Source organism: Copadichromis virginalis, linkage group LG3, assembly GCF_057382275.1.
Source record: "Copadichromis virginalis isolate Kocher_CV1m ecotype Utaka linkage group LG3, C_Virginalis_male_GT1.1, whole genome shotgun sequence".
NCBI classification, from domain to species: Eukaryota; Metazoa; Chordata; class Actinopteri; order Cichliformes; family Cichlidae; genus Copadichromis; species Copadichromis virginalis.
The window spans coordinates 37311585-37323385 of NC_140620.1; the positions used below are offsets into that span (position 1 = coordinate 37311585).

Here is an 11801-nt window from a genome sequence, read left to right on the forward strand (position 1 = left end):
TTACCAGTACTGCGATGGTACGAGGGAAATTTCTTTTGCAGTTCGTCTGAAAAGCTGCACTTGCGCTTTGGCATCTTTTAAAGATCATCTGTTCCATCTGTGAGGCAGAACAACCACTCACAAAGCAGCAGCTCGGCATGTGACATCACACATATGACCCATATGTGTGATGTCACACCTGTAGGCCTACAGAAAAACCCGGACATTTTCATCAGTCTCGAAAATCCCCTCGGACAGAAGGTGAAAAGAGGACATGTCCGGGGGAAAGAGGACGGTTGGTTACCCTAGATCACACGCTATCGCTGTCTTAACACAGAAAAGTCAACTCGGCTGGTTTTACCAGGGTGACTCGCACTACTGTATCTCTCGACCAGTTGGGCTAGAGAGAAACGGTTACTGAAAGATGAGAAGAAAAACATTACGAAACTTTACGGTGCATCATTAGAATGCACGGTCCAATCACAGGTAAGTAATGATGACACGTGGAGCACTTGGCTCTCCACAATAGAGAGAGATTTGCAATATAAAAAGAAGGATATACAAAAAATGAGTGGGCTAGGCTCAAATACGTTTTTGTACTAGTATAGTTCATATTTAAAGTTGATGTTGTATTACATTTCATTTCTGTTAAATCTGTTTCCACTTCACTATAAATCTGAAAAAACAGAGTCTGTTTTTTCTCCACTGTTGTTCCACTGTCATACGAATACAATAAAGTATAACGACTGCCAGGTGTTGAAAGCTGAGGATTTTCTGGGGGAAAAAAGGGCAAAAGCTGTCACTTACAGTATGATTTCTGACACTTTTACAGACAAGATTATGATACCTGGTAAAGGGTCTTTTAAAGGACCTTTGAACAATGATATCTGCTGTTTTCTGTCTGTACCGTTCGGCACTGTATTTTTGTCTGATATTTTTCTAAATGAGAGTTTTCATCAGTTGTCACAGTGTGGTATTTTTCCTAGTACAGGTAGATCATATAAAATGTGCAGTCCACACAGAGAACAAGTGCAGTGCTACAGGGGCACACCTGACACTTTTATCCCTTCAACTAAGGAAATACTTTATATTTATATCTGACAATATCAGCATGTAGCTGTCAAGAGAACAACACTGTGCTGTTATTGTCTGCATTTCTTGTTGCCTGTTTGCTAAAACAAGTCATTTACTTTTTCTCTTCAACCACAGGCTGCTTTTCTTATTTTCTGGGGGCTCAGGCGGAAATCATGAGTCACTTTCAGCAGATTAATAAATAGGATATAACAGACAGTTAGAAAATACATTTTTATCCACATATAAGCATCACGGGTCACTCAGAAGAACAAAGTCGTTTTGTCGTGATATTATTTGATTATTTTTAAAAGCACCACAATTATTTTACACACATCAAACTGTAAACAGCATAAAATACACAAACATCACCTACAGAAAACAATTTGATCACACACAAAATGTTCTCTGTCATGGCCTCAGTGATGACATGAATAACATTGTAAAATCTGAACATTGACAATAAGTTTTTGTGTTCTTATAAATCAGCACTATAATGCATCATAAGACAGTGTAATATTTCATCCCTGTTTTTTCTCAGAACAAATAATCAACTAATTTTATTACATGTACATGGGGATTTTCACAGTTCAGCATCAATCATCAAAATCTGCTGGGGCAGTCCCAACAGCACACAGAGGTCAACAACCTTTGTCTTCTCAAAACTAGGCGCCTGCTAATGTCTCTCTATCTGCTGTCTCCCTTTCTCGTGTCCTTGCTGCCCATTTCTTCGCACACTGTGTTCTCCTTTCTGTCGCCTCTGCTTCTCACATACACCTCTGACTTATTCTCCCAATTCTGTGTGTCTGCTCTATGTGTGAGTGTTTAGCAGCTTGACCTATGGCCTACTTAAATGAATAACGGATATAATGCTTTACTATCTACAACTAAATCCCTAATACTAAAATAATCTGTTCTTACACTTTAAAGATAACATGTAAAATTCAGCAGGAAGTGAGTGAACATCTTATAGAAATAAAACAAAGAGACTGAAACAAACTCACAGAACCAAATCATGAAATTGTGTCTTGATGGAAACAATGTCCCACACCATCCACCCTCCACTTATTACAACAGAAATAAACACAATAGGATTTTAATACAAAGATGAACCATATAATCAGTCTTCCAGTGTTGATATTAAACCAAGAGCATGTCATTGTTTACACTGACGTTGTTGACGTTGTTCGTGAGTCTTGAGTTTTGTTGAAATAATCTTTTTATGGACCTGAAACAAAATCAGAACAAATACGAGTTTGAAAGTGAAAAACAAAGAAATAATGTTGCCAAAGATGTGATGATGCTTTCTGACACGTTCATGCTTTAATCACACAGAACTGATCTCATCTATTTTATTCAGACATCACAACAGCAGCAGAACACAACTAAAGCCAATCGTATAAAAAGTGATTCAGCTCATCAGCTCCACAAACTTTAGCAATGATGTCACACATTTAACTGCACATGTAATCTGATTACTAATGACTCAGTGTCTGTAGAGTTCACATTTGCACCTGAGGCTGATTCAGGATTCACATTATTGTAGTCAGAACTCTCCTCTGTGCCATCATGTCTGCCTGTTGTGATGATGGATTATTGTGTTTAATAACATGGAGACTGTCTTCCTCTAAAATGACACAAGTTACAAAAACATTCGACCAATTATTACATTTCATGTTTCTTGTACTCACTCCTTTTATCAAGACCTTCAAGCTGAAATCCAGATGTGACGTTGTTGTATTCATCTGCTGAAATAATGAAGTTTGATCAGTCAGAATAAATATTTACATTTCTTACAGCTCTGCTATTATCAAAGTTTATACTGTTTGTACCACTTCCAGTGTTTCCAGAGCCTCTGATTGATTCATAGACTGAAAGATCACCTACAAGTCATTGAAAATAAGAAAGAAGGAAGAAAAATATTATTTCTTTTTGTTTTTGTCACTGTTTGCTGGAAAACTGAGTGTTGAAAACTGTATTAAAGAGAAAAGTAATAATTTCTGGTCTCACCATGAAGAAGAGAGGAGTAAACCTGAGCTTCATTCTGGTTGGATGTTTGTTGTGAAGCAGAGCTTTGATTGGTGCTCTGAGACTGAGTGAGACTGAAACAAATAATGAAAATTTAATGAGGAATAATTCAAAGTTAGTTTCATTTGACGTTATATAAATGAAACTAAACTGCTGCACCAACCTGTTACAACAGGGTTCTGTAAAAAGCACAAAGATTATTACATCAGTTTGTTTAAAAGTGTCACAGGATTAAAAAAAATATTTTTCTTGTAAATTTTCAAACAGAAAGTCTCTCACCCTTTATCTGTTTATAGCAACACATCAGCAGCAGCACGACAATAATTCCACTAACAAGTCCGATGATGAACGGAACGATAAATGAACTTCTTTCACATCCAAAACCTGAAACTAGAAAATGTCAGATTTTGGATCTAAAATCTTAATATAAAGAAACAAAAACTGATGTTTACATTGAGATTTTCTGTTTCCTGTCAGAAACTGTCAGCATGACTCTGCTCTGTGGTTTCATGTTGTGACTCCTGTTCTACACTACTTCCAGTGTTACTTGTAGAGTTGTTACAGAACTAATTGTGAATTTATGTTGATTTGGAGATTTGCTAAAAATGATTGTTTCACATTCATAATCCCACCTAGTCTCCCCTCCTTGGATCACATTCCTGACACTGATTCTCTAGACTCCACATTTTACATGACTATTCATGTTCAACTATTTCCAATAAGAACATTATTACAATGCCAAAGAGGTTACCATGAGATATAATGCTGTTTGACCTTCATAGTAATCCTCAATCATCTATCTATTCAATATTGTTGCTGAATCCAAACTCACCAGTTGTGTTAATCTGAATTTCTTGGCTGTCCTCTGTGTAGTAAACTGGGTTTCCTCTTCCTCCTCTGCACCTGTAGAGTCCTTCCTGTGAGACACTGATTTGTCCATTTGATGTGGGGACAACATCCACTGTGGTATTATCTCTGTACCAGTAGTATTTCCATCCAGATGATGATGATGGGTTCACAGAGCAGGTCAGGGTCACACTGCCCCCTACTGGAACAGCTGTGTTATCAGCTCTCAGTTTGGCCTTTGGTTTATCTGCAGTTCAGTTTAGAAAAAGAACAAAAGTCAATGACTGAATCGTGTACATACGGATGTTCACTGTTCATAGACACAAACTGCATCTTTCTTGGCTGCTACCTCAAAGCAGATTGTGCGCTGTCAGTCCTGTGTGCTGCATGTGACTGAATCAAAACCGTTTAAATAACTAGATGTAAATGGTGAACATCAACAAATCTTGGTGATCTTGAAGAGATACAAATTGTACAATCGTTTTGATCAAAGCTGTGAAAGTTTTATATTTTCTTTGCTGTATTTAAAAAGTACTTGAAGGTTGATTAATAAGCTGGTCCGTCTTTAGGACCTGGGAGTTTAAAGGGATCAATCTCAATCAGCCTCCTGCTAAAGGTGAGTGGCAGTGACTCAGAGTTATGAGACTGTTAATCATAGAAACAGTACCACTATTTTTGGTGGTATGTCTGTGTGTGTTTATTTATTTGATCAGATGATAGTTCAGAATTACTTTTATTCTTTTTATAGAAATTGTAGATCAATTGTTATTTGTTTGAATATATTATTTATTTATCCTGTTTATATCATTATTGTCCTCAGGTGATGGAGCAGCAGGTCAGCATTGGCGTCTCTATACCAGCTGAAAGTTCGTGACACAAAGTGGTGACAAACTGTCTACAATGAGGCTACTATCAGCTGCAGCTCTTTGTCTGACTAACAATGTAACATGCTTTGTAGACCATTGAATCCATCCTGTGCTGACCATGATGACATTTGTCAAATGGAGATCACACAACAAACATGACTTACTTGATGCTGACAATGTGAAGGCTTCACTCCACTCTGTTGAAGAATATGAGTCATCTCTGCGTCGACTCTTACACATGTAGTCTCCACTGCTGGACTCAGAAACTCTGAATGTCACATCATTATTGTGTGTCCACTGTGTGGGTGTCCTGGGTCCTCTCCATTCATACTCCCACTCAGTGGTTTCACCTCCTTCCTGCACCTCACATGTCAGAGTGATCGTCTCACCTCTGAATATCTGAGGCCAGTTGAGTTGTTGTTTTACAACGACTTTATTGGAAACTGTTTACACATATTAACAGTTGAGATACAAATAGAAACATGAAATCAACACAGAAAACTTCACATTGTATGTTTGATAATCATGAGTGAATGTATATTTCAAACTAAATGACTGAACTCACAGGTTATCTCAATGGTAACATCATCACTTCTATCAGTGTAGTAAACTGGGTTTCCTCTTGTTCCTCTGCAGCTGTAGATTCCTCCTTGAGATACTCTGATATCTCTGTTTTGTTGATCTCTGATTTGAACTTCAGAGGTTCTTTGGGTTCGTCTGAACCACTCATATTTCCATCCATCAGAGCTCTGCACAGAGCAGGTCAGTGTCACACTGCCCCCTACTGGTATGATTGTTGTTCCTGCTGTCAGTGTGGCCCTGGGTTTATCTGATGTTATGAAAAAGGAAACATGTACATTTTTCATCCTCTTGACTAAAAATACAAGAAAATACATTTAAACTTTAAAAACTCCCCAGATGAAAGAACAAACTTTTTTCTCTGCACTTTAAGACAGTTTGATTTTCTGTTGCTGAATTGTGTCTATGTCAACATGATGCCAGAGCTGCAGTAACTCTTACATCACAAAGTAAGAATAGTAAAACTATTTGTCCATTTTCTGGCCTGAAGAAGTTACACTGAATGTAAACTAATGGAGTTCACTGCTGAAGGAAACACAATGATGTGTTAAGAGGGAAATGTTTGGTGTTTGTTTTATACTGTATAATAGAAAGAAGTCACCTTTTGTGAAGGTTTAAATGTTTCTTTTCCTTTTTAAAACTATATTTTTATCTGCTGTTGCTGTTATTATACATTAAAACACATACATGTAGTAATGATCGATTACAGCATTTGTGAGCAAAGTAACAGGTAAAATACAGCAGTCCTGGTTAAAGTTTCAAATTTCACAGCATGAAAAAAGTTTCCATAACAAAATTAATTAAAGATACTCTGTATTTTATACTATTTCTGAATATTTGAACACACATTATGAATAAATGCTACTGGTTACAGTGATAAAGCAGGGAGGTCTTCACTGATACAGTCAGAGACAGTAACTAACATCAAATATCAAAAATCACATCATTAATAATATCAGTAAATCAAACATATCCATCACTTATGTGATTCTACATTCACACACACACACACACTGAACTGGACCATCTTCAGGTTCTGTGAGTGACTTTAAAGGGCTCAATCTCAGTATCCTCCTGCTGGAGGTGACTAGTGGTGGAGATTATGGTAGTCATAGTAACAGTAACAATATTTTTATGTTTATGTTATATTTTTAACTTCCCTCCCTCGATTCTCCTCCATCTGCTGCTTTGCTCTGGTGTCTTTTTTGGAGTGAAGCTGGTGTGGCTCCAACCATAAATGTTTTCAATTGAGCTCTAAATCTAATTGGTCATCATTGCTTTTTGTATTACAGTTTTTTCTGATTGCTTAAGCACATTTTTTGTAACTATTGGCTAATTTTGCAAAACTCTTCACACAAATAAGAAAACCTGTCACCCAATAATCAAAACATTGTAGTTCTCTTGCAAAAGCGAACACAGCTAGATTAACTCTTCACACCTTCGTAAAAATGGTGTTTCCGTATCAAACAGTACACACAAGCCATCATCTACTAAGCACACAATGCGCCAACTGCACACTGATGGTATGAATACAAAACACATCTGGCTTTTGCTTTCTCTTTGCACAAGGTAGGCTATGTCAGTTTGAGCTCATACTTCTGTCATAGATCCATAAGCATAGAGGGATCCAAACTTCAAGTACTGGTGTTTATTCAAACACATCAAAACAAACACAAGTGTTTATTTCCAAGTATAGGATTATTTGCAATCTCCATAATGACTATATGGGTTACTTGGTCTGCAGTGAACATGCTTCCTCTGCCCCCAGCATCTGGTCATCTAGCAATTCTGTAAAGTAACAATTTCAGTATTTTTACATCAATGGTATTGGTGTGTTTCTCATTGGCATATGGCAGTGCTACAAATCTTTGTGCGAAGTGACTGTACTAACCGATTCTCATTTCAAGATGTCCTTATGGTACTTGCTACAGTGTAGCGGCTCGAGTTAGGGTGGACCTGTTGGCCAGCTACCCTCAGGGTCATTCCACGGTTGATTACATGGTCCACTATTGTAGCTCTGATGTCATCAGCAATTCTATTTCTTACTCTTCCTACCCTTCCTCTCCCCCCTCCTCATCTTCCTCTCCTCCCTCCTCATCTTCCTCTTGCTCCTCCTTGTCCTTGTCGTCCTCTTCATCCTACTTCTTCACCTCCACGTCCTCTTCCTCGGCCTCCTCTACTTCTCACTCTTTCTGCTCCCTCCATTGTACTCCGCACACACAGCTTACCTGTATTATAGTGCTTAGGCTGATTGCAAAGTGAACTAATTATCTAAAAAAGTTTTCACATGTGAAAGTGTGCCAGACAGTTGGCAAATTAGTGTTAATGATAGCCATACATGTGTATACTTTTGCTAGGAGTGTGTTGGAAATTTGGTAATTGAGTGTTGTGCAGTGAATTGTGCCTACAGTTTTGCAAAGTGTGTGTTACAAAATTGCAAACTGAGTGCAAAGCAGTTTTTGTGCTTTTAGTTTTGCAAACTCAGTGAGTGGTTTTGCTATAAGTCTGAATAGTTTTGGAGATTGTGCTACAGGAATCACAGTTAGGGTTTAAGCATTCAGAAAAAACTGTAAACACAGTCATGTGTGTGTTTTATTTTAACAAATGGCAGTGTTTTATGAGAGGACAGGCCAGAATGACTTAAAAAAAAATACAAACTGTAGATTTATTGTTATTTGTTGTAAACTACTACTACTATTATTATTATTATTATTATTATTATTATTATTATTATTATTATTATTATTATTATTATTATTATTATCTCTGTTTATTTCTGTCAGTATTGTCCTCAGGTGATGGAGCAGCAGGTCAGCATTGGCGTCTCTATACCAGCTGAAAGTTCATGACACAAAGTGGTGACAAACTGTCTACAATGAGGCTACTATCAGCTGCAGCTCTTTGTCTGACTAACAATGTAACATGCTTTGTAGACCATTGAATTCATCCTGTGCTGACCATTATGACATTTGTCAAATGGAGATCACACAACAAACATGACTTACTTGATGCTGACAATGTGAAGGCTTCACTCCACTCTGTTGAAGAATATGAGTCATCTCTGCGTCGACTCTTACACATGTAGTCTCCACTGCTGGACTCAGACACTCTGAATGTCACATCATTATTGTGTGTCCACTGTGTGGGTGTCCTGGGTCCTCTCCATTCATACTCCCACTCAGTGGTTTCACCTCCTTCCTGCACCTCACATGTCAGAGTGATCGTCTCACCTCTGAATATCTGAGGCCAGTTGGGTTGTTGTTTTACAACGACTTTATTGGAAACTGTTTACACATATTAACAGTTGAGATACAAATAGAAACATGAAATCAACACAGAAAACTTCACATTGTATGTTTGATAATCATGAGTGAATGTATATTTCAAACTAAATGACTGAACTCACAGGTTATCTCAATGGTGACATCATCACTTCTATCAGTGTAGTGAACTGGGTTTCCTCTTGTTCCTCTGCAGCTGTAGATTCCTCCTTCAGATACTCTGATATCTCTGTTTTGTTGATCTCTGATTTGAACTTCATAGGTTCTTTGGGTTCGTCTGAACAACTCATATTTCCATCCATCAGAGCTCTGCACAGAGCAGGTCAGTGTCACACTGCCCCCTACTGGTATGATTGTTGTTCCTGCTGTCAGTGTGGCCCTGGGTATATCTGCTGTTATGAAAAAGGAAACATATACATTTTTCATCCTCTTGACTAAAAATACAAGAAAATACATTTAAACTTTAAAAACTCCCCAGATGACAGAACAAACTTTTTTCTCTGCACTTTAAGACAGTTTGATTTTCTGTTGCTGAATTGTGTCTATGTCAACATGATGCCAGAGCTGCAGTAACTCTTACATCACAAAGTAAGAATAGTAAAACTATTTGTCCATTTTCTGGCCTGAAGAAGTTACACTGAATGTAAACTAATGGAGTTCACTGCTGAAGGAAACACAATGATGTGTTAAGAGGGAAATGTTTGGTGTTTGTTTTATACTGTATAATAGAAAGAAGTCACCTTTTGTGAAGGTTTAAATGTTTCTTTTCCTTTTTAAAACTATATTTTTATCTGCTGTTGCTGTTATTATACATTAAAACACATACATGTAGTAATGATCGATTACAGCATTTGTGAGCAAAGTAACAGGTAAAATACAGCAGTCCTGGTTAAAGTTTCAAATTTCACAGCATGAAAAAAGTTTCCATAACAAAATTAATTAAAGATACTCTGTATTTTATACTATTTCTGAATATTTGAACACACATTATGAATAAATGCTACTGGTTACAGTGATAAAGCAGGGAGGTCTTCACTGATACAGTCAGAGACAGTAACTAACATCAAATATCAAAAATCACATCATTAATAATATCAGTAAATCAAACATATCCATCACTTATGTGATTCTACATTCACACACACACACACACACTGAACTGGACCATCTTCAGGTTCTGTGAGTGACTTTAAAGGGCTCAATCTCAATATCCTCCTGCTGGAGGTGACTAGTGGTGGAGATTATGGTAGTCATAGTAACAGTAACAATATTTTTATGTTTATGTTATATTTTTAACTTCCCTCCCTCGATTCTCCTCCATCTGCTGCTTTGCTCTGGTGTCTTTTTTGGAGTGAAGCTGGTGTGGCTCCAACCATAAATGTTTTCAATTGAGCTCTAAATCTAATTGGTCATCATTGCTTTTTGTATTAAACACAGTCATGTGTGTGTTTTATTTTAACAAATGGCAGTGTTTTATGAGAGGACAGGCCAGAATGACTTAAAAAAAAATACAAACTGTAGATTTATTGTTATTTGTTGTAAACTACTACTACTACTACTATTATTATTATTATTATTATTATTATTATTATTATTATTATTATCTCTGTTTATTTCTGTCATTATTGTCCTCAGGTGATGGAGCAGCAGGTCAGCATTGGCGTCTCTATACCAGCTGAGAGTTCGTGACACAAAGTGGTGACAAACTGTCTACAATGAGGCTACTATCAGCTGCAGCTCTTTGTCTGACTAACAATGTAACATGCTTTGTAGACCATTGAATTCATCCTGTGCTGACCATTATGACATTTGTCAAATGGAGATCACACAACAAACATGACTTACTTGATGCTGACAATGTGAAGGCTTCACTCCACTCTGTTGAAGAATATGAGTCATCTCTGCGTCGACTCTTACACATGTAGTCTCCACTGCTGGACTCAGAAACTCTGAATGTCACATCATTATTGTGTGTCCACTGTGTGGGTGTCCTGGGTCCTCTCCATTCATACTCCCACTCAGTGGTTTCACCTCCTTCCTGCACCTCACATGTCAGAGTGATCGTCTCACCTCTGAATATCTGAGGCCAGTTGGGTCGTTGTTTTACAACAACTTTATTGGAAACTGTTCACACATATTAACAGTTGAGATACAAACAGAAACATGAAATCAACACAGAAAACTTCACATTGTATGTTTGATAATCATGAGTGAATGTATATTTCAAACTAAATGACTGAACTCACTGGTTTTCTCAATGGTGACATTATCACTTCTATAAGTGTAGTAAACTGGGTTTCCTCTTGTTCCTCTGCAGCGGTAGATTCCTCCTTCAGATACTCTGATATCTCTGTTTTGTTGACCTCTGATTTTACCTTCAGAGGTTGTTTGGGTTCGTCTGAACCACTCATATTTCCATCCATCAGAGCTCTGCACAGAGCAGGTCAGTGTCACACTGCCCCCTACTGGTATGATTGTTGTTTCTGCTGTCAGTGTGGCCCTGGGTATATCTGCTGTTATGAAAAAGGAAACATATACATTTTTCATCCTCTTGACTAAAAATACAAGAAAATACATTTAAACTTTAAAAACTCCCCAGATGAAAGAACAAACTTTTTTCTCTGCACTTTAAGACAGTTTGATTTTCTGTTGCTGAATTGTGTCTATGTCAACATGATGCCAGAGCTGCAGTAACTCTTACATCACAAAGTAAGAATAGTAAAACTATTTGTCCATTTTCTGGCCTGAAGAAGTTACACTGAATGTAAACTAATGGAGTTCACTGCTGAAGGAAACACAATGATGTGTTAAGAGGGAAATGTTTGGTGTTTGTTTTATACTGTATAATAGAAAGAAGTCACCTTTTGTGAAGGTTTAAATGTTTCTTTTCCTTTTTAAAACTATATTTTTATCTGCTGTTGCTGTTATTATACATTAAAACACATACATGTAGTAATGATCGATTACAGCATTTGTGAGCAAAGTAACAGGTAAAATACAGCAGTCCTGGTTAAAGTTTCAAATTTCACAGCATGAAAAAAGTTTCCATAACAAAATTAATTAAAGATACTCTGTATTTTATACTATTTCTGAATATTTGAACACACATTATGAATAAATGCTACTGGTTACACACTGTAAAAAAATATTC

General features: G+C 37.1%; 1 protein-coding gene across 1 annotated transcript; it reads right to left on the reverse strand.

The window, feature by feature from the left end:
- Window positions 1-1294: 1294 nt before the first annotated feature.
- LOC146714530 (uncharacterized) lies at window positions 1295-8516 on the reverse strand. The gene is made up of 11 exons (XM_085450943.1): window positions 8375-8516; window positions 5356-5619; window positions 4955-5233; window positions 3911-4171; window positions 3358-3468; window positions 3242-3257; window positions 3061-3152; window positions 2883-2933; window positions 2742-2798; window positions 2565-2627; window positions 1295-2278 (listed from the first exon to the last, which is right to left on the reverse strand). The coding sequence occupies exons 1-11, from the start codon at window positions 8448-8450 to the stop codon at window positions 2271-2273; spliced, it is 1278 nt and encodes a 425-aa protein (XP_085307069.1). The 5' UTR covers window positions 8451-8516; the 3' UTR covers window positions 1295-2270.
- Between the last annotated feature and the right edge of the window lie 3285 nt (window positions 8517-11801).

Coding starts and splice junctions, on each gene's coding strand:
- LOC146714530 (XM_085450943.1), bottom strand. CDS start 8,450: ATGTGTAAGAGTCGACGCAGAGATGACTCATATTCTTCAACAGAGTGG. Junction 2,934..3,060: donor TTACTCCTCTCTTCTTCATG/GTGAGACCAGAA, acceptor AATGACTTGTAG/GTGATCTTTCAGTCTATGAA. Junction 2,628..2,741: donor TGAAGGTCTTGATAAAAGGA/GTGAGTACAAGA, acceptor TCATCACAACAG/GCAGACATGATGGCACAGAG.